General features: G+C 38.1%; 1 protein-coding gene across 1 annotated transcript in view; it reads right to left on the bottom strand.

The window, feature by feature from the left end:
- ANKRD50 (ankyrin repeat domain containing 50) overlaps window positions 1–22,943 on the bottom strand; it is a 31,162-nt gene extending 8,219 nt beyond the window's left edge. The window contains exon 1 of the mRNA XM_052655031.1: window positions 22,399–22,943. Within this exon, the coding sequence (XP_052510991.1) occupies window positions 22,399–22,943 (545 nt within the window). The remainder of the gene's footprint in view (window positions 1–22,398) is intronic.
- Between the last annotated feature and the right edge of the window lie 1,713 nt (window positions 22,944–24,656).

The following is a 24,656-nucleotide window of genomic DNA, read 5'->3' as shown; positions in this document are numbered from 1 at the left end:
AATGTTCTGTCAGCTTGGTCTGCATCACCATTTGGCATTAACGTCTACGTTTATCTTGAGGTTGAGGTTTACAGGTCTCTGATAGTTTTACTTTCTTGCTATTTGACTGTCTCCCAGGATTCACTCAGTTATGTTAAAACCAGAAGTCAATCTATGGCATTAAAAACGTTGAGCAATTTTTTCTAGCCTTGCCCTCACCCCTAAACTCAAAGCTGCCATCTCCTTATGGATGTCCTACAGGTATCTCAGATTTAATGTTTTTAAAAGTATTCTCTTTCAATTTACACCCTAAATAAGTTCCTCTCCACTCATCTCTCCATGTCAATTAGTGGTATCCCATCCTCCCTAGTTTCTTAAGTTAAAATTCTAGGACTCCTTCCTGAGATCTCCCTTTTGTTCCAGCCACACTGCTCTCCTTTCACTTCTAACACCAAGCTTTCCTCCAGGCAGGGTCTATGTACTTGGTACTCCCTCCACCTAGAAAGCTCCCCCAGGCAGAACTGCTCTTCCTTCAGGTTTCAACACAAAGTTTATTCCTGAAGAGGCTTTCCCTGATCTGCTGCTGCTGCTGCTGCTAAGTCGCTTCAGCCGTGTCCGACTCTGTGAGACCCCAGAGACGGCAGCCCACCAGGCTCCCCCGTCCCTGGGATTCTCCAGGCAAGAACACTGGAATGGGTTGCCGTTTCCTTCTCCATTTCCCTGATCACCATGTCTTAAATAGTCTTTGTCATGTACTGCCGTCGCCCTAACACCTGATCCTGTTTTGCACACTCTGCTGATCATATTCTCAAAGGAACTTACTGTATTACTTGTGTACTGGTTTCACTGTAAGGCTGGAGTGAAGCTCCTCCACTTCCATGCTGCCCCCTGCCCCAGACAACGCCTCTCTTGTGCCGCCAGATGCCCAGTACTCAAAACCATTATTAGCACATCACAGACACTCAGTAAAGTTTGCTTCATGAGTGAATGACAATTACTAGGAAAACTAGTACTTCAAAACACTACATAAAAATGCTACTAGACTCAAAATTCCCATGTTCAGTTTCCTTTCATTTAGTTCAACAAAAGCACCATATGGGGATACCTACACCACGAAGTGACACACAGACCCACTTTTTCTACCAGGTTTATAAAATGACAATCCCATCAAAGTATGTACACACAAAGCCCAGAGTACTTTAGATAGTCTAAAACAGATTTTTCTCTGTTTGTGATTATATATGTATATACTTATAACCGTCAAAATGAGATAATGTAATAGTACTAGGTTATCACATTCATCCAAAGAATACCACCATCTTTAAAAGCACCAGCAGGCTACAGGGTTTTTACTTTGTATATGTATGTGATTAAATGTCCTATATTTCTTAGCTACATTATTAAAATTTAGAAAATATATACTACATTCTTAATATTGTTGAGTTTAATTTAAAGTCCTTGGGCAGCTTTCCCATTTGCAATTCTATCCTGAGTGTAAGCACTGGCAGCACCATGCTTCTGTAGCTGGCCTTCTCATTTCCAGGTCATAAAGCAGCTGAAAGACTATCAGGGCAATTCTGAAATGAAATTCACTCTTTTTTGTTTTCAAAACAGTGAATTTACCTACTGCCCCTTCTCAGGAGGCTAATTAACTTTTAAAGCTGCTATAAGTATTATAAGGAATATACTAATAGATACCACATGTACAATAGTTTCTTAAGGTTTTCACTGTTGAACATGGGGTTTCATCTCCTTCTCTGGCTTGCTCTCTCAGATGCAGACAACTAGCTATACCTTCCAGTCTTACAATAAAAGTCTTTCTTCCACCCTTACAACAAATTAGCCCGACAAGCTGCAAGTTCAAGACTTTTCTTGAACCCATGAGAGCTTAGGACAGAGGGAAACCAACTAGCCCCAAACTGAAGGTGACACAGACATCTGCAGGCAGGCATAGAAGACACCTCTGCTTACCTGGGCAGATCCTCCTAGACACTGGAAAACGACCTCAATTAAAAATAGGCAAAACACCTGAACTGACACCTCACCAAAGAAGCTATACAGGTGGCAAGTAAGCATATGAAAAGAAGTTCAACATCGTATGTCATTAAGGAATTGCAAATTAAAACAAAAAAGCACTGCTACATTTATTTTGGAATGGCCAAAATCCAAACAGTAATAACACCAAATACTGGCAAGGATGTGGAGCAATAGGAGCTCTCATTCATTGCTGCTGGGAATGCAAAATGGTACAGCAAGTCTGAAAGACAGAGTGGCAGTTTCATAGAACATTAAATATACTCTCATACAAACCAGCAATTGTGTCTTCTGGTATTTACCCACATGAACTGAAAATTTATGTCCTTGTAAACCCCTGTACGCAGATGTATATTACAGCTTTATTCCTAATTGCCAAAATTTGGAAGCAACCAAGATGTCCTTCTGTGAATGTTAATAATCGGTTAAAAAACATCGGTTAATAAACATCCAGACAATGGAATATCATCAGCTCTGAGAAAGAAATGAGCTATCAGGCCATGATGAGGTAAAAAGATAGGACACTGAAAGATGAATTCCCCAGGTCAGTAGGTGCTCAATATGCTACTGGAGATCAGTGGAGAAATAACTCCTGAAAGAATGAAGAGACAGAGCCAAAGCAAAAACAACACCCAGTTGTGGATGTGACTGGTGATAGAAGCAAGGTTCAGTGCTGTAAAGAGCAATATTGCACAGGAACCTGGAATGTCAGGTCCATGAATCAAGGCAAATCGGAAGTGGCCAAACAGGAGATGGCAAGAGTGGACATCAACATTTTAGGAATCAGCCAACTAAAATGGACTGGAATGGGTGTATTTAACTCAGATAACCATCCTATCTACTACTGTGGGTGAGAATCCCTTAGAAGAAACGGAGTAGCCATCATAGTCAACAAAAGAGTCCGAAATGCAGTACTTGGAGGTAGTCTCAAAAATGACAGAATGATCTCTGTTCGTCTCCAAGGCAAACCATTCAAGATCACGGTAACTCAAGTCTATGCCCTGACCAGTAACACTGAAGAAGCAGAAGTTGAACGGTTCTATGAAGGCCTACGAGACCTTTTAGAACTAACACCCAAAAAAGATGTCCTTTTCATTATAGAGGACTGGAATGCAAAAGTAGGAAGTCAAGAAACACCTGGAGTAACAGGCATATTTGGGCTTGGAGCACAGAATGAAGCAGGACAAAGGCTAAGAGTTTTGCAAAGAGAACGCACTGGTCATAGCAAACACCCTCTTCCAACAACACAAGAGAAGACTCTACACATGACATCACCAGACGGTCAACATCGAAATCATACTGATTATATTCTTTGCAGCCAAAGATGGAGAAGCTCTATACAGTCAGCAAAAACAAGATAGGTAGCTCGCTGTGGCTCAGATCATAAACTCCTTATTCCAAAATTCAGACTTCAATTGAAAATAGTGGGGAAAACCGCTAGACCATTCAGGTATGACCTAAATCAAATCCCTTACAATTATACAGTGGAAGTGACAAAAAGATTTAAGGGACTACATCTCAGGGACAGAGTGCCTGATGAACTATGGACAGAGGTTCATGACACTGTACAGGAGACAGGGATCAAACCATCCCCAAGAAAAAGAAATGTAAAAAAAGCAAAATGGCTGTCTGAGGAGGCCTTACAAATAGCTGTGAAAGGAAGAGAAGCAAAAAGTAAAGGAGAAAAGGAAAGACATACCTATTTGAATGCAGAGTTCCAAAGAAGAGCAAGGAGAGATAAGAAAGCCTTCCTCAGTGATCAATTCAAAGAAATAGAGGAAAACAATAAGACTAGAGATCTCTTCAAGAAAATTAGAGATAAGAAGGGAACATTTCATTCAAAGATGGGCTCAATAAAGGACAGAAATGGTATGAACTTCACAGAAGCAGAAGATATTAAGAAGAGGTGGCAAGAATACACAAAAGAACTGTACAAAAAAGATCTTCATGACCCAGGTAATCACGATGGTGTGATCACTCGCCTACAGCCAGACATCCTAGAATGTGAAGTCAACTGGGCCTTAGAAAGCATCACTGAGAACAAAGCTAGTGGAGGTGATGGAATTCCAATTGAGCTATTTCAAACCTGAAAGATGATGCTGTGAAAGTGCTGCACTCAATATGCCAGCAGATTTGGAAAACTCACCAGTGGCCACAGGACTGGCAAAGGTCAGTTTTCATTCCAATCCCAAAGAAATGCAATGCCAAAAAATGCTCAAACTACTGCACAATTGCACTCATCTCACATGCTCGTAAAGTAATGCTCAAAATTTTGCAAGCCAGGCTTTAGCAATACATGAACCGTGAACTTCCAGATGTTCCAGCTGGTTTTAGAAAAGGCACAGGAACCAGAGATCAAATTGCCAACATCTGCTGGATCATGGAAAAAGCAAGAGAGTTCCAGAAAAACATCTATTTCTGCTTTATTGACTAAGCCAAAGCCTTTGACTGTGTGGATCACAATAAACTGTGGAAAGTTCTGAAAGAGATGGGAATACCAGACCACCTGACCTGCCTCTTGAGAAACCTGTATGCAGGTCAGGAAGCAACAGTTAGAACTGGACATGGAACAACAGACTGGTTCCAAATAGGAAAAGGAGTACATCAAGGCTGTATATTGTCACCCTGCTTATTTAACTTATATGCAGAGTACATCATGAGAAATGCTGGGCTGGAAGAAGCACAAGCTGGAATCAAGATTGCTGGAAGAAATGTCAATAACCACAGATGACACCACCCTTATGGCAGAAAGTGAAGAAAAAGTAAAGAGCCTCTTGATGAAAGTGAAAGAAGAGAGTGAAAAAGTTGACTTAAAGCTCAACATTCAGAAAAGTAAGATCATGGCATCTGGTCCCATCACCTCATGGCAAATAGACGGGGAAACAGCGGAAACAGGGGCTAACTTTATTTTGGGGGGCTCCCAAATCACTGCAGATGGTGACTGCAGCCATGAAATTAAAAGACCCTTACTCCTTGGAAGAAAAGCTATGACCAACTTAGACAGCATATTAAAATGTAGATACATTACTTTGCCAGCAAAGGTCCATCTAGTCAAGGCTACGGTTTTTCCAGTGGTCATGTATGGATGTGAGAGTTGGACTATAAAGAAAGCTGAGCACCCAAGAATTGATGGTTTTGAACTGTGGTATTGGAGAAGACTCTTGAGAGTCCCTTGGACTGCAAGGAGATCCAACCAGTCCATCCTAAAGGAGATCAGTCCTGGGTGTTCATTGGAAGGACTGATGTTGAAGCTGAAACTCCAATACCTTGTCCACCTGATGCGAAGAGTTGACTCATCTGAAAGGACCCTGATGCTGGGAAAGATTGAAGGCAGGAGGAGAAGGGGACGACAGGGGATGAGATAGTTGGATAGCATCACTGACTCAATAGATATGAGTTGGGTGAACTCTGGGAGTTGGTGATGGACAGGGAGGCCTGGCGTGCTGTGGTCCATGGGATCACAAAGAGTCAGACATGACTGAGCGACTGAACTGAACTGAATCTTAAAATTTATTACCGAGTGAAAAAAGTCAATATGATTTCTGACTGTCAAACATTCTGGAAATGGCAAAACTGGTTAAAGCAGAAAGCTCACAGGCTGCCAGAGAATAGGGAGGCAGTGACGAGTAGGCAGAGCACAGAGGATTTTTAGAGCAGTAAAATATTGTGTAGTTTTACCATACAAAACTATACAGAATGGTATATACATATCATTACACATTTCTTAAAACCAACTGGATATACAATACCAAGAGTGAACCCTAATGTCAATTATGGACTTTGGATGATAATGATATGTCGATGCAGATTGATCAGTTATAACAAACACACCACTGTGATGCAGGATGTTTATAGTGGAGGAGGCTGTGTGTGTGAAGGTGTGGGGATAAACAGAAACTCTCTGCACTTGCCACTTAAGAAGAAAGCAGTGAACCTAAAAATGCTCTAAAAAATGAAGTTTACAAGTTAAAAAAAAATGGTATGGTATTTGCAGAATACCGTAATGACACATTAAGTTAAAAACAGACCACTGTAAATATAGGAAGCTGATTTTTCAGTGTTGCAAAGATAATTCAATCGAGAAAGGAGTTTTTTCCAACCTAAAAAATTATACACAATATTACTTAATTACCCATTTTGAATTCTGAACTCTAAGATCTTACTGCTAGGCTTCTCTCGTGACCCTCTGGTTAAGCATCCGCCTGCCAATGCAGGTGACACCAGTTCGATCTCTGGTCTGGGAAGATCCCACATGCCATGAGGCAGCTAGGCCTGTGCACCACAACTACTGAACCCGTGCTCTAGAGCCCTCAAGCCACAAGCTCTGAAGCCCACACACCCTAGAGCCTCTGCTCCACAACAACAGAAGCCACTACAAAGAGAAGCTGCAACACTGCAACCAAGAGTAGCCCCCACTCGCTGCAACCAGAGAAAGCATGCATGCAACAACGAAGACCCAACATAGCCAAATCGCTAAAAAAATAAAAATAAATAAAAATTTAGTACTACCTGGTGAAATCTGTCATCAAAATATTATACATTTTAAGTTTACCCAGAAGGTTAATCCTATATACCTAGCGCCTTTCCAAAATCATCTGGAAGTACAATGCTGACATAACAGCCTGTCATTTTATTAATGAAATATTAAATTCTTTCAAAAGGCTATGCTTTAAAAGAAATGTTTTAAAAGCATGTGAAGTAGAAAAACTAAATCACTAATAATTCTTACTTAATATATCTTGTCTTAGGAAAACAGACCCAGGTTCTTACTTTTCTTTTTCTCCAGCTTCATTAAGACATATACTTGACATACTACATTTTGTAAGTTTAAGGACTATAACACATGTATGTACATACTGCAAAATGTTACCACAGTAAGATCAGTTAACACCCATTATCTCACAGTTATAATTTTTTTTCCTTGTGATGAGAACTTTAAGATCTATTCTTTTAGCATCTTTCAAATATACATTATTGCTAACTGAAGTCACCATGCTGCATGTACACTCCCAGGACCTATTTATCTTATAACTGGGAGTTTGTACCTTCTGGCCACTTTCATCTAATGCCCCCAACTCCTAATCCCTGCTTCTGGGAACTACAAATATGATCATTTGTATTTCAATGAGTTTGGTTTTTAGGTTCTGAATATAAGTGAAAACATACAATATTTGTCTTTCTGTGTCTGAGTTATTTCAGTCAGCATGATGTCCTTAGGATCCATTCATGTTGCCACAAATATTTTCTATGGCTGAGTTATATGTATGTGTGTGTATCACAATTTCTTTATCCATTTATCTAAATTGATGCACACTTAGGTTGTTCCTTATGTTCTTTTAGCAATGAAATTACCCTCGAATAAATTAAAGCATGTGAAAATGTGGAATAGGGTATAACTGATACCTCAAACCAGTTAGGGATCACATGTTACATATTCATCAAGAAATCTCATGAGTATAATTGATAATTAAAATCAGGTCAGGACTTTAGCCAAAATATAGGGTGAAATTTCTCTCTAAACATTGACCAGGATATTGTAGGGACTTCATGAACTGTTTCCCCATTAGCTAAAATACAGCAGGGAATTATGAAATATTAAAATAAAAGGAAAATACCAGAGTCAAAAATAAAATAAACATTTCAAAGTATCAGACACAGAAAAGAAGCAAAATGCTATAAGCCTAAATGAGCCTAAAACGTTAACCTGTCAAACAAGTCTGCAATGGCAGCCCAGAGATTAGATGGTGGAAGTAAAAACTGTGACAAGTTCTCCTGCCTCTACTAATAGGACTCAGACTCACTGTCTGAAACCAGGGGCTGGAAGAGGGGCTCTCCCTATGAATAATGAAAGAAGGAAACAAAAAGCACAGACTACCGCCTAGGGCTATGGCTTTTAAGAAGCAGCAGGGAGGGCGAAAAATCAGCCTCCACGGAGACAGGAACTGAACCTAAAAAGATCACGGGTCAGTGACTAAATCTACAAAATCACTTGTACAGGCTTGGAGTAGGAGCTTCATATCTCAATTATTGACCATCATCCTAGACTGCACTGATGGTAGGGAGTGGTGGGGGCAATCAGCAATTAGAGCAAGGAGAACAGAGGTAGAAATGGTGATTCAGAAAGGAGAGCGAAAAAATAACAAAATTCTTAGCGCTTTGAAAGAAAGCAGCAACTGGAACAATCAGAATATAGGTTCATGTCCAAATGAAAGTAACCTATAAAACTGCCAAAGAATTTAAAGAAAACCAATCTGTGATGTTCAGATAAATAAAAGACTATTTTATTTATTTTAAAAAGAAGTTACTTAACAAGCAAAGGCACAAATCAAGTAAAACAGGAGAGAACCAGAGAAATTTTCCTCATAGGGACTTTCACTGCCAGATAAAATGCAGTAGGTGGCAGCAGCCCAAAATTCCCACAGCAACAGCTAGAAAATAATGTTATCCATTACAAAATTTACATTTTTAAAGACATGAGAAGGTTGTTGAAGCAAGAGAGCAAAATGAATTAGAACTCCAGAGGACAGGAATTCATCCAAAAGGAAAAAAAAACAAAAAAAGAAAGAAACTACCTGCTGATTCCTTCTAAGGGGTCATTTGCTGATTTGGGGCATGTAGTGATTTTAGGTATGGACGGAGAAGCAGACTTGGGCCACCCCGAGGGACTCTGCCAAAGAAATAACATCACCCCAACTTTTAGAGGTCAGACATTTCTCTTTCAGAGAGCAGAGTCAAATCTGAATTGTCCCTAACAACAGACGGTTTTCTCCAAGGTATCTGTGCTAAATTCTGGATTGGGGAACTAGGATTACTGTGTCTAAAAGTCCCCCACCGTCTGCATGTTGAAGACAAAATTCTACCAAAGGGAGGGAACTTGCTTTAAACACAAAACCCACCCTCTTCAAGACGTTTGTCAGAATTTGAAGGTATAAAGGGCAGGGAGTCGAAAAACTAAATGGATACTTCTTGGAGAAGAAGTGAATTATCAACCGTCCTTTTGGAGCTCTCAATCAAAAGCTGAGAAGGTCCACACCAAAATGACAGAAATAAACTAGCAGTCTCAGTAAGACTTCAAAGGAGCCTCAGCCCAGCTCAAGCTCTATTTACAGCAGCCCCTCACTCTCTGCCCAAATGAGAAAAAAAGCAAGCCTTCTCTGATGAAAGATATTGTCTGGAACTCTACAGTACTTGACACACTATCTGACATACAATCAAAACTCATCAGAAAAAGGGAAGAAATATGTGATTGGTAATTTAGAGGAAAAAGAAACAATAAATACAGATTCAACTCTAGATACTATTGTTAGCATAAACTAAACTAACCATAATTAAAATATTTAAAAAACAGATTAGGAAAAAAATGAAGAATTTAAACCAAAAAAACTCAGAATCTATAAAAACAAAGAACTAAAATTTCACTTTAGAACTAAAAAACTGTATGTATTTGATGTCAGAAATTCTTTGGGTATATTCAACACCATCCTGATAACAATGGAAGATGAAACTAACAAATTCAAAATAAAGGCCAAAAGGAAATACCCAAGCATGAGAAAAGAAGGCTAGAACAGAGTAGTGTGGAAAATACACGAGGAATTCATTTGAAAGGTACAACTTACACACAGTTGTGGTCTGCAAAGAAAAAGAATCAGATGAGACTTTTCTAAAACTAATGAAAAAAAACAATCCCCAGATTTTGGAAACTCAGTAAATCCAAAAACAGAAAAACTACCAAGAAACCACACTTATGCAAGACAAAGTCTAACTACCAAAAAACAAAGAAAAAACCACAAATACAGAAAATCTTGAAACAAAAAAAGGGGAGAGAAGGCATTATCAAAGAAGCAAAAACAAGTCTTCAAGAAACTTTTCAACAGAAATGAAGATGTATAAGACATGCTAAAGGTATCTTTAAAATGATGAAGACAATATGTGCATGTGCACACACACACACACACACACAACACACACACACCTTCTAAACCTCTAACTCTGTACCGATCGCAAACTGGAGCCTATTATACAGAGTGAAGTAAGCCAGAAAGAAAAACACCAATACAGTATACTAACGCATATATATGGAATTTAGAAAGATGGTAACGATAACCCTGTGAGACAGCAAAAGAGACACAGATGTATAGAACAGTCTTTTGGGCTCTGTGGGAGAGGGAGAGGGTGGGATGATGATTTGGAGAATGGCATTGCTGCTGCTGCTGCTAAGTCACTTCAGTCGTGTCCGACTCTGTGCAGACCCCATAGACAGCAGCCCACCAGGCTCCCCCGTCCCTGTGATTCTCAAGGCAAGAACACTGGAGTGGGTTGCCATTGAAACATGTATAATATCATATATGAAACAAATCACCAGTCCAGGTTCGATGCATGATACAGGATGCTTGGGGCTGGTGCACTGGGATGACCCAGAGGGATGGTATGGGGTGGGAGGGGGGTTCAGGATGGGGAACACGTGTACACTCCTGGCGGATTCATGTTGATGTGTGGCAAAACCAATACAATATTATAATTAACCTCCAATTAAAATAAATAAATTTATATTAAAAAAAGGAAATATACTTCAAAAGTGAAAGTGATTAGAGAATAACAATTAATGAGTGGACTTCACAAGATGCTTTGTGACAATGTCAATATATAAAAATCATCTGAATCCCTACACACTAACATTTTAAAAAACACATAAAATAGTATTTACAAATAATATCATTTACAATAGTACCAAAAAAAATCAAATAGTTGAAAATAAATCCAATCCAAGATGTACTGGACCTATATACTAGAAACTATAATACACTGCTGCGGAAAATTGGGAAAAAAAAAAAAATCTAAGTAAGTTAAGATGTACCATATTCATGGATTAGGGGATTCAACATTGCAAACAGGTCAATTTCCACAAATTAATCTAAAATTCAATGCAATCCTAATAAAAATCTCAGTCAGAATGTTTATGCACTCAATCTCTCATGTGGCCCTCACCATATCCTCAAAAGAGAATGAGAGTGAAAAAACAAATACTGCGTTGTGTGTTACTTTTTTTTTTTTTTTCTTTCTTTTTTTTTTTTTTTTTTTTTTTTTATTTTTTTTTTTTTTTTCTGTGCCCAGGAGCTCAGTTGCATCTGACTCTTTGCAACCCCATGGACTGTAGTCTGCAAGGCTCTTCTGTCCATGGGATTTCCCAGCCAAGAAAACTGGAGTGGGGTGCCATTTCCTCCCCCCGGGGATCTTCCTGACCCAGGGATCGGACATGTGCCTTTTGGGTCTCCTGCATTGCCAGGCAGATTCTTTACAACTGAGCCACCTGAGAAGCCCAGTTTTTTTTTTTTTTTTTTTTTTTTTTTTTTTTTTTTTTATTTTTTTTTAATTTTAAAATCTTTAATTCTTACATGTGACCTTGCAGGGGCCTACACCACAGGTGGAAAAGCACCAAACCATCCATGCCCCCACTTGCCTAGAGGACTATTTCACACTTTCCTCTTCTCAAAGTTCACTCCCAACTACTGACCTTGCTTCTTAGATAAAACATTATTTAAACACTTCTCACTACCTCCACCACTTCACCAAAGTCCAAGTATATTATCTCTCGACCTTAACTGCTGCACTCGTCACTTACTGGTTTCCTTGTTTGCATGTTTACCACCCCAGTTCTTAACACGGTAGCTAGTGTGACCCTTTAAAACCGTAAGTCATATGATGTTTTACTACCCTGTTTAAAAGACTTAATGTCTTCTCATCTCCTCAAAGTAAAAGTGACTATCCTTATAACGGCTTCCAAGCCCAAGTCCATGTATTACGTGGCTCCTAACTCCATCTCTACTTGTCTCTTAGTTTCCCTTTGTTTTTCTTGGATAATACCAAGCCAGTTCCCACCACAGGACTTTGCACTTGGAATTTTCCTCACTCTGGATACTTCCTACAGAATGCCCTAACTTTCCCTATATAAATAGCAACTCTTTGGCCCCAACCTACTCAGCGTTATCACTCCTATCATCCTTACTCTGTTCTGATTTTCCACATGCCACCTATTATCTAGGGATATGCTATATATTATATACTGTCCTCTTAAATTTTCACTTTTCTACCAACTACCCACACCAACCCTCAAAATATAAGCTCAATAAATACAAATGATACTTGGCACATTTTAACTAATATAACCCAGTATTAAGAATGCACCTGGTACATTCCTGCTATCTAATACATATTTGATGAAACAACAAAGGAATGAATAAACCAAAGTTGAATAGAGAACTCAGAAGTACATGCCTGTGTGTGTATGTATGTGAGTATCCGACTGCAGTACTAGTAAAATCAATAGTGAAAGATGAGCCATTCAACAAGTACTACTAGAACAATCAAGTAGAAAAGAAGTTGTTAAATTTTAAGACCCCCAAAGGCCAAACTATAAAGGAAATCATGAAAAGACTGATATTATATTCATTTTGTACATTTCAAAACAAAAATTACACAAGCAGAATGACAAGGCACAGGATCAAGGATATTTAAAATAATAAGATACCGTTTCACATTCACCTTCCAACACATAAAGAACTCGGAAAATATGGCAAGCATAGATCTAGCAGAGTAATGGGAACTCAAATTATGCACTCTTAGAAGAGTATAAACTGATTTAATTTTAAAGAGTAGTTGGTACTATCTCTACATTGAAAATGGATATACACACCTTAAGATCCAAAATTTCACTTAATACTTGAGTATTTAATTCAACTTGGAATCACCCTTCATTTCTTTATTCTTAATATATATGCACACTAGAATACCCAAGAATGTTCTTAACTGTTTTGTAAAGTTATACATCTTAAATGAGTATCAACATGACAATAAATGAATTATAGTATAAAAAATGAAATTATATACTAGAGAGTGGGTTTGCCTGGTGGTACTAGTGGTAAAGAATCTGCCTGCCAACTCAGGAGACCTAAAAGACATGGGTTCTATCCCTGGGTGGCAAAGATGCCCTGGAGGAGGGCACAGCAACCCACTCCAATGTTCTTGCCTGGAGAATCTCATGGACAGAGGAGCCTGTTGGGCTACAGTCCAAAGGGTCGGACAAGACTGAAGTGACTTGGGATGCGTGCACGCGTACCATAAAGTGAACCATGTAGATCCACATGTAACAACATGGCTAAATGCACAAACAAAAAACAATATTAAAGAAAATATTGCAGGATAGTACTAGCAACACAACACTATCTATACAGAACAATGTTTTTCAAACTATAGTATGGGATCCCTAGAAGTCCCTAATCAGGGTCATCATAAAACTAAAATGTTATTTGCCTTTTTCACTCTTGTTCTTTCTCAAGGATAAATGGACTTTTCCAGAGGCTGCATGCAGAAACATAGCCATGATAGTCCAGCTGTCTTTTATTAAGTCTAATATTAAAAAGATTTGCAAAACAATGTAAACCAATGCTGCTATGTGTTTTTTTTTCCTTTTGTCATGGGCAATTCAGTTATTCTTTCTTTAAAATATTATGTTAATATGTAAGATTTATTACTATTAAATATGTTAATATATATTAAATATTAGTTTAAATTTCAAATAAACAAATATTGATACACAGACATAATCCACATAATCAAATTCTTTGTGGTACTCAATAATTTTTAAGAGTATAGAGGGGACCTAGAATAAAAATGTTTGAGAATTGCTGATATGGAATTAAAAATATACAGAACTAAATCATGTAACAAGTATGTATAAATACATATATATCTCCCCATGTATATAAACTAGTCACACTACATATGCATAACAAGTAAATTCACAGATGGGACACCTAGGGAGTCACCTAGATCAGAATTAGAATGGGATACTTCAGTGGTTTCAAATGTGGATTATCTTTTTTTTAAAGAAACAGAAAACTCAGATTTAGAGTAAATGCGGCAAAATGAGTAGGTACATGCATGTTTGTCTTTCTATTTTATTAATTTTCCTGTATAATTGAAGCTTTGGGGATAGTAGCAATGTATCATTTCCTCTATAATTTATTTTCTACAACAATTTCTTCCCTTTTAGTGCCATTATTACCTTTCAATTCCTGTGAAGTCCACCATTTTGCAAGTTGCTTCTCTCCTTAAAGTAGCAACTTCACAAACATATTAACTGAGATTTAAACTGCAAAAGTTTTTTCTCCTTTCTAAGTGAATATGAATTTTAAATGACAATGTCTGAAAGAATGATAAGAGTTTCAAGATGAAACTATGGATTTATAGAAGAGAGGCAAAAGGTGACATCACATGACTCACATCACGTAACATAAACCTGTTATTAAAAAGTTTCCATTTGATAAAAATTAATTTCAACATGAACTGTAAAAGACACTAATATAAAGTCATTAAAATGCTGGTTTTAAATACTTTTCATCTATAAATATTTTATCTATATGTATAGATTATTCCACAGGAAAACAGAATATTTCAAAGCTGAATATGTTCAGAGCAAATTATCAACGTGACAAAATTATTAATTCAGGAAGTAATGAGTCTCTGCTATATTCTAAGCCCTAGAGATATAAAGGTACAAGACAACAAGCACTCTGCTCATTTCAGAAGCTAGCTAGAAAGTAAGTATGCACAAAATAATTCCCAATCATGATAGACACTGAAAATTAAGACAAAAAGAAAGCAATTGGGATGATGTGATTTAAGAAAATGATTGGCTGGGGCGACTCATTGGACAAAGATAACTCTCCAAGGAGGAAACATTAAAGCTGGTACACCTAAGTGATATCAGAGCAAGTGGCCATACAGGTTGGCCGGAACGTGACCTATTATAGAACAATAATAAGGACAATGAGGATGAGGAACAAAGAACAAGGCTGAGAACAGTACAGGTCAAAGTCAATGGCTAGGCAAGGGCCAGACCATGTAAAGCTTAGAATTTCTTATAAAGGTAATGAGAAGCTATCTGCAAGTTTTAAGCAGAGAAATAACAAGATCTGATACCCTTAATTAATCTGTGAAGATAAGAGGGATAACAGCAGCAAGAAGACTAGTTAGGACATCACTGCAAGGTATATGGGAGTAGCAGCAATGGAGAAGAAGAAAAATTGAGGTATTTATCTTGGAAACAGAACGAAAGTAGCTGACAGAATCGGGGAAGGGGAGGAGTGAAATTGGGGGATCAATGAGGACTCTCAGATTTTTTATGAAAATTAATGATTTTCTATTTGAAATATCATTTCCTTAATTTTTGGATTGTTAGTTTTTTCCACAAGAGTGGTATACCACAACCACCTCAAAACTCAAGAGCTTAAAATAACAATATTTATACTTTGTCCTGTGTCCATGCATCTGCTGTATTCCAGGCTTAGAGTCAAGCTTTGAGTTGGGTCAGGTTTGCACACATCCCCCTCATCCTCTTGGGACCAACTAGCTGGCCAGAACATATCCTTCTCAAGGTGATGAGCCTCAAAGAGGAGCAGCCCAATCACTCGGGCACGTGCCAAGTCTCTGTTTGAATCATATCTACTAACTTCCCCCATATCACAAGGCTGAGCCAAAATCAAAAGGCAGAGAAGGACGCTTCTCTAGTAGAAGCGCTGCAATATCATGTGGGAAAGACCAAGGATACATAGAGAGAAGAACAAAAGCAAATAAAAGCACATAATTCAATCCACAGCAATACCTACGTATTCACGTCTGGAATCTACGTATTCACTTCTGGAATCTACGTATTCACTTCTGGAGTCACAACGGTAAAAAGGCTACAAGTTCTTGAAACAGTCCAAATTGTTTTTCAAGATAGCCACAAATAAGATATGATTCTCTTAATTAATTCTTATTTTCATTAAGTAATTGCATGAACATTTTCAAATTCTACATTATTATCAAAGATTATTTAGCTACCCTGGGCTTCCTGGGTGCCACCTGTGCTAAAGAATCCGGCTGCCCATGCAGGAGACGTAAGAGAAGTGGGTTCCACCCTTGGGTCAGGAAGATCCCTGGAAATGGCAACCCACTCCTGTATTCTTGCCTGGAGAATCCAGTGACAGAGGAGTGTGGTGGGCAAGAGTTGGACACGACCAAGCATCTGAGCACAGCATTTAGTTACATTACATGTGTTGTAGAAAAGAAAACGATAATACGGATATTTCTGAAATTAGGATAACATGAAAGAGAAGTTGGTTTGAAATTTAAAACAATTATATATAGTATAGTCAAGACAGGACTTTCCTGGTGGCTCAGATGCTAAAGAATCTGCCTGCAATGCAGGAGACCAGGGTTTGATCCTTGAGTGGGAAAGATCCCCTGGAGAAGGAAATGGCAACCTATTCTAGCATCCTTGCCTGGGAAATGCCATTGACCGAGAAGCCTGGTGGGCCACAGTCCATGGGGTTGCAAAGAGTCAGACACAACTGAGAGACTAACACACTAACACAAAGAAAGTAGTAAAATAACTAGAGGATAAAGACAGGCAACCAATCAGAACACACTCCAAAGATCTTTTTTACGGCAAGAAGAGTATTTACTTATTTTACTTTATAAAATCAAACCATTTCATTGTATAGAAACCATTTAAGCAAAATTACTAAAAACAAAGTTAAAACTTAAAAAATCTGCAACCTATAACAAACAAAAGGTCCATATTCTTACTAAATATATTAAGTTCTTACTAAACAATAAGAAAAATGAGAATATTCTTATTCATATCTCTTATCAACTTTAACATTGTCTCAAAAGCTTAAAAATATTTCCTGAAAGAATAAATGAGCTTAATGTGTTCTGGTGAAGTCTGGAAACATAATACATACTTTAGATGGAACAGAACCAAATTGTAAAGAACTTTTAAAGTCAAGTAGACAAATTTAAATTTGTTGTTTACATTATCACAGGCTCAGAGGAATGACCTAAAGAGAGCACTGTTTTACTTTGGTTAATTGGCCATTACCAAAAGGAATCACAATACAGAGATGCTAAGATTAAGAAGAGCACCTAGGAGGTGATGAACAAAAATTCTAGATTAGGGTAAAAGAATTCAAGAACCATTCCAAAAAAAAGATGAGATACCATAAGATAACAGAAAAAAAGTCGAAAGGAAACTCTAGTATCTACCCTGAGCAGTGCTTCTCAAACTTCAATGTGCACAGAATTCACTTGAAATCTTTTCAAAAGGCAGATTCACTTCAGTAATTTAAGATTCTGCTTTTATAATAACCTCCCGGGTTATGCCAATATTGTTGATCTCATGATCATACTTTTAAATAGAAAGGGTTTAGAAAATAAGAGTAACTATGGAGCAACTTAGATAATGATCAAGCCTTATATTGTATGTTTTCTTACTGGCCTGTGTCCTTCCTTCTCAGCACTTAGCAAAGCTGCATTTTTTAATTTTTGTGATTATTTGTTCAATGTATTTCTCCCCACTTCTCAATGTCCTGTTTGGTTCACCACTTCAGTCCTATTATCTGCACATTAGCACACATCTGGCACACAGCAGGTGCTGACTTTTTGTCAATGAATAGAAATGCTAAAAGAGATGATGGGTTGAACAGAGGAAGGTAGGTGAGGGACACTCCAGTGAAAAGATATATGTTGATTAGAGTTAAGAGAAAGGTTGTTGATGTAGACTGGACTGCCATCATGTTAGACATAAGCATTGGTAGCCATGTAAGTAAATTATTGAAGGAGTGTATAAACAAATGGAGACAACCTAAAGAGGCTTTGTTGGACAGCCACAGAGAACCTAGAGAAAGTCCCATCAAAGAATACAGTCAGACAGAGGATTCTGAATAGAAGAAAACACTAATAATGAAAAAAAATTACTAACATATATCATCTAAGGCTAAAGATAGATTAAAAGTGGATTCAGAAGCTTTTAGGCTTAAACATCTTTCTGTAAATATGTAGATATCAGATTTAGTAGTTAAGAGTATAAGTAGTCTTAGATATACAAAACAGATAATGGAACGGAACTATTTTGCCCTGAAAATACCCCACCACTGAGGGTAACAAGGAAGAACACACTCCAGTCCCATTCCGTCCTTTGCCCCTTTGTTGAGTTTGCCAAAAACACTTGGAGTCAGTTGAGACCGAAGATAGACATCTGGCCATGTAAAACTATCTGGACCAATGCCACAGTCATACAGGCTAAAGAGCAGACATCAGGTTAATAAATTAATAATCACTATACCAGCCCGGTCTGCATTTAACACTCACCTAAATGATGTAACATTTCAATTTCCTTTCTTAGGCAAGAGCTTCAGCTGTCCTTCAATCAGGTTCAAACACATTCTAGATACGTGAATAGCAGTATTTATTCACTCAAATACTCAAACAGCACTTACGATATGCAAAATGCTGTTCAAAGTGCTATTCTAAACATAAAATATTAATCAGCCATGAATAATGTTATGAAGAAACATATGCCTAATAGAGGAGATAAAAAAACATGTATGCATAAGTAATTACAAAAGAAGTTAAGAATCTGAAGAGCTATAAGGGAAGAAGTACAAAATGTTTAAGAAGGAGATAAAAAAATTAGAAAGAAAATTCCACTATTCAAGGATTCCTATTCAACATAAGGAACAAATGTCAGAGTCCAGTCTTCTAGCTCCCAATCTTTTTCTAACAAGCCACTGTTACCTTTCAACACTTTTCATAAAATTTTTCTGCTAAACTCTCAAAGTTTAGAGTCATTCATTCTTAATTCATCACAACTTTATTCCATTTATACTTAATTTGAGGGTACCACTGAAGATGTTCAATAATTCCTATCAACATTACCTGTAGCTCAGATGGCAAAGAATCTGCCTGCGATGCAGGAGACCCAGATTTGACCCCTGGGTTGGGAAGATCCCCCGGAGAAAGGAATGGCAGCCCACTCCGGTATTCTCGCCTGGAGAATCCCATGGACAGAGGAGCCTGGTGGGCTACAGTCCACAGGGTCGCAAAGAGTCGGACACGACGGAGCGACTAACACCACTGCAACTATCAATGTTACAAAGAACAAAATCTTTTTACCCAACTTGGAAAATTGACATCACACAGAAAGTTCACATCTGGCCTTGCCTATTGTTAATCAGAAATAAAAGAAAATAATATCCACTAGGAACAAAGCTTTGTACTTCCACTCCACATCCATCTATCTCTCCAAAAAGACCCTAGCCTTGTGTGTGTGTGGGGTGTGGGGGTGTGGGGGGGTGGGGAGGAGGATGTCAAGGACCATGATAGTAAGGCTCAGAAAGAAGTTTTCTGATTGAAAAAATAACCATCTTTCATTGTGCTTCTGAACCAATCACAGGATCTAAAACCACTAACCCCTCCCTCATTCCTTAACTTGATCGTTTGGTCAAAAACGACTAGAATTTGTTTTACGGTTATAAGACGGCTAGGAAACTCTACCGCTAACTCTAGAAAAGTCAACTCAACAGAAAATGCAAAGTTTTCCCATATAAGCCTGAAACGGGAGGCAGAACGAAATAAATCAGCGTTTGGTTCTCTAAACAAGTAAAAACATAACGGTTGTCATCTTAGTTCCATCGATAGAAATAAAAGAAATATATATATTCTAAGTGTAGTAACAACAGCTTTGCACTTTAACCAGTGAAGAAAGAAAAATGGAAAAGGACAAAAATAAGAAATTAATGTGTCTTCATTCATCATTCCCTTTAACGGATGATCCAATCCCATCAGGTTAAAATGTGTGTGCTGCATCTACACAATAGCAACTATTTACCCAAAGTATTATTTTTTATAGAAATAAGGTAAATGTTAGCGTTAACAACTTAAAACTCCATGAAGATGGTGTATTTTCTCTGTTCTATTCACTAATTCATCTATAGCTGAATTCTACCTAACACAGAGACAGTTCGCAATAAATATCTGTAGCTGAACTGTGCTTAAAACATAAAAAGCTCTCAATAAACATTTGCTGTAAGAATGAATGGATGGATGTCAGAAGAAATTTCTTGACAACTAAATCTCAGAATCAACAGAGTATACTCTACTATGTCAGAAAAAAAGTAGGAATATTTAACTAAACATGAAGTTACTTTCATCATGAAGAAAATGTGATTTCAAAAAACTGGTAATTAACAAGTTACTACTTAACTATGTGACTCCATGTAAGAAGTTAGTTTGCAGCACTGCATATTGTATCCAGTATCATTAAAGGTAAAAAAAAATAGGGATTAAAAAAATTAGGAAGTAAAACTGAAGAAAAGTAGATAAAAAGCATCAATTACCAAATCACTCTGAAATTCCCCCAATTTTATGGATCTGTGAAGAACTATATCAAATTTCTATTAAATTATTTCACACATAAATATATGAAGTCATCAATATTAATTATCCAGTGTTAATGTTAAGAAAGTTACAATACACAACCTGGTTTAGGAGATTGCTTTTGTCAAAACCGAAAAAAACAATTACTTTTCTTTGTTTATATTTTATCTCCCATCATGTTATGATTAACTACATCCATCTGTCTCCCTCAAAATATTGTTTAACTCTTTGAAAATAAGGACCTTTTGCTCCATTGTCTACTTGTTTAATTACATCTATCCCTGCCTAAATAAAATATATGCCTATTAAAATTCTCCAAAGGATTTATTTAACAAGTCAATCAAACACCAGTAAAACCCACAATAAAATCTTAACTATTTGTCCAAAAGCTGAGATCTAGGTCATCTAACGTCACAGACTATGTAAAACTATCTATTTAACTTTTAAGTACGTTCTTGTCTGCATTTGACGATGGTTATATTACTGCTTCACAGTCTCAAAGAAACATGCAGCTCTACGAATGATCAAAAACAGCTTTTCCAATACCAAGGGGTCACGGTGAAGATCGCTCAGTCGTGTCTGACTCTTTGCAACCCCATGGACTATAGCCTACCAGGCTCCTCTGTCCACGGGATTTTCCAGGCAATAGTACCGGAGTGGATTGCCATTTCCTTTTCCAGGGACCTTCTCGACCGAGGGATCGAACCTGGGTCTCCCACATTGTAGGCAGACACTTAACCGTCTGAGCCACCAGGGAAGTCCCACCAAGGGGTTACCTAATTTATTTAATGACTCAATTGTGCATGCTCAGTCTCAGTCATGCCTGACTCTCTGAAACCGCATGGAATGCAACCTGCCAGGCTCCTCTGTCCATGGGACTCTCCAAGCAACAATACTGGAGTAGGTTGCCATTTCCTGCTCCAGGGATTTTCCTGGCCCAGGGATTGAACCTGTGTCTCCTGTGTTTCCTGCATTGGCAGGCAGATTCTTTTCCACTGAGCCACTTGGAAGCCCACTGATTCATTACTTAAGTGAAAAAGAAAGTGACCCAAGTTTTTGAAAGACCCAGTAGAAAACCATAAGAGTACCAGAATGGTACAAGTAGAAACACTAGACTTTCCCTCCCCAAGTACAGACTGGGAATACAAAATGATTAGATCCTTCTGTCAATCAGAAAATCAATACTGATGTGGTTTTTACACACAGCTGTATATCTGCTTCTTATTCACCTTCAATTAGTCACTAAAATTCACCCAGTGGGGGAAAAATGTAGAAAATGAACTGAGTAGAAGGATCTTTTTAAAGAAATCTCTGCTACTATAGAGAAAGACTTACTCATGATCAGAATATATCAAAAATATACAGTTATTAGACTTGATTTTAAATATTTTAAAGTATTAAAATTTTACATAATTTATTTAACTAATTTCAATCAAAATACATAATTACATACTTTTAAAGTTCGACTTAGACTAAGCTTTTCGAAACACTTTCTAAGATTTCAATAAATCCACAATTCATGAAATTACTTATCGGAAATGAAAATTCAGCTCTTCAACGAGTGACAGTACCTCCAGAAAAAGTAGTAAGTCAAGAGGAAAAGATTTGTTTGTAAGTCTCTTAAAAAGTAGAGTTTAATATTCAGGTTTGCATTATTGATTATTCCATATTGAACACTGTCCATCAAGTTTGGCATCTCAAATTTGTGATACAGGTATTGCCTAACAGATTTGCTCATTAATCTCAGAATGATATAACAGTTCTGACCCGATTTTGATAGCTAACAGCAGAAGAAAACAGATTCACCCTGAGTTTTACTGGATGGCACTCACATGTTAAAAAGTCTGCAAGAATATCACACCTCTCTAAGTTTCTTCAGTGCTTCACACTCTGTTATTAAATAAGTAAAAGATAATACTTTTAATTAATATCCCTACAATACAAAGCTTAAATTTTGTTTCCTTCAACATTCAAAGTATACAAGTGTTTCACAACCACAGATTATCCCCAAATACACAATTAGAGTAAAAGTACTGGCAAAGTTAAGAAAAAATACAAAACACCAAAAAAAAAAAACTTTAATTTTTTCAAAGAAACAGAACACCATGACCATGACTTATTTGTTACCTTTTAAATGCTTCTGCTGGGTTTCTCTCACATTCCCCAGGCTGTAGGAGGCTTTGAACTGCTGGATCCCTTAGTTTGTCTTCATATCCTTGGAGTAGTCCACTACGGCAGATCTGAGCAACGAGACCTCTAATAAACCCTCCAACACACAATGTATCAGAGTCCTGAGCTTTGCAGAAATGAAAGGCCAACGCCTGGCGATGTAAACCTCTCTGCAAGCTTGTAGGTGAACTTGGCCACAAGAGTTCAGTGCATAAGGCTGTCTTGCCACTGCCAGGCCCTCCTACCAATAACACACCCCAGGCAGCTCCTTTCCCAGAGACAACACTAGCATTATTCCCAGAATTCATTACAAGCGGTGGTGTGTTGACAGCACTGTTGCAGCAGTTAGTCTTCTCCTGGAGGCAATGCTGAAGCTTGTGGAAAACCCACTCCCTACAGTAAAACTGCTTCCCCTGCAGTAAACTCGTTTGAGCCATTTTGCAGACTTTCTCTTCCCAAGGGTTAGTCATAATAGGTTTCTTATCATTAACATTTGCTAGCATCTGGGTACATCAACACAGGTCTTTACATCCATTTGGACAGAACTTGCATATTAAGTTGACTTTGAATGGCAGAGTAACCAGTTACAGTAAAATTCAACAGCCACAGAGTCCATCTGCCAACAGAATGTGTGTGACTTTATTTGGCTCTTTATTCCTGATAATGAGCAGAGAATATATGTTTATATTAATTGTTGAACTGGTGGAAAACTGCCTGTTTCCGAACCTTGGCCACACTTTTCCTATATCTTGATGGGTCGCGTAACTCCATGGTTACATCTGGAGTTTATGTGACTGTGGATATTTCAAGTATGCAGATGAGACAATACATCTGGAAAACTGAAGAGAAAGCCCAATCTTTCAATTTGTATAAAATGCTTCTCCAGATTTCCAGCGTTAACTCTGTATCTGAAAATTAGATGCAGAAAAACGTATCCATTACAGGTAAATGCTATCAAAGGGATTAAAATTATACAGTAGATTGTTAGTGCTATACTTCTGGTTGAAGGATAGTCAAAGTACTAGACCCTGCAGGTTTTAGGTATTTGGACAACTGCCAGAGAGGGAACTGTTTCAGATTACTGTCTCTTATGTGGCAAAAATGGCAAACCACTGTTAACATCTTCTTAATTCAAAGCATTCATAAAATGCATTTTTCAAGATAGATTCTTAATGAACCTGTTCACAGGTTTCTGCGTTTAAGATGTCTAGGTAATCAATAATTCCCACTAGCAACTAAAATAAAACAAAAATACCTTCGTGCAAAATATCACATGATAAAAAGCTCATTTGTCAAAGAATACAATTATCCAGTTACAGTAATCTCAAAAACTCATACACTTCATCTTTGGCACTTTTAAAAAGTTGGATAACTACACCAAAATCATAATTACATTTTCCCTTCTGTATTTCTCTTCCTCTATAGTTAGGCTTCCCAAACAGCTACATTTGAATCAAGTTACCCTGGATTTTTAAAACCTCACCGTAGAAAGGAGAAATAAAGACTTTAGGCACATGCAGTATCATCCTTAACTCTAGCCAAAAAGGTCTTTCCGACAAGCTTGGCAGAATAGCGCCAGGTAGGGAAGCTCTATGAACTTGCACAGACCAGCTAGTCAAAGGGCTCTGTTGACTGGCCACACTCCTTTGTTGATAGGTTGCAAAATCTAGCGGATGATTATCAGGGTTGCGGCTGAATGGGAACGGGCTAAAAAGAAAAAGGGGAAGGGGGTTGAGCTTACAGGAATGATAAAATCCAAACACAAGTACTACGCGAATCTTTCTTTCCTCTGCGCCAAAGAGGAAGGTTTCGGAGAGGGGGTGAGGCATGAAATCTACTACTGTGGCCGGAGAAAAGGCTGCTGGGGAGAAATCCTTCCAGGCAGGAAAGGGATAAGGAATAGATGGCTTGAGCTGGTGGGTGTTTGCCTACAGTTCCGGCCTCTAGTTCAGCTGATAGACAAAAGGAACTCCGGGATTCCCAGCGACAGGAACCTCCTTCGGGTTCAGTGGCCCCAAGGAGCCACAGGAGGGCCACCTCGGAGAGGCCACGGACCGAAGTGCAGCCTCCACACTGAGATCTTCCTTCCAGAAGGCTGGGAACGCCTAGACACCCGCCCCGCCCCGAGATCGGGGTGTGTCCTCTGAAGGGGGAAGGGGTGCCCGACGTCCTCGCCAGTCCTAGATGTAGGGTCGCTTCGGGTCGGTGTCCAGCTC

Source organism: Budorcas taxicolor, chromosome 17, assembly GCF_023091745.1.
Source record: "Budorcas taxicolor isolate Tak-1 chromosome 17, Takin1.1, whole genome shotgun sequence".
Taxonomy (NCBI): domain Eukaryota; kingdom Metazoa; phylum Chordata; class Mammalia; order Artiodactyla; family Bovidae; genus Budorcas; species Budorcas taxicolor.
The sequence above is the reverse complement of the archived record's forward strand: the minus strand, read 5'-3'. Positions and strand labels throughout refer to the sequence as shown.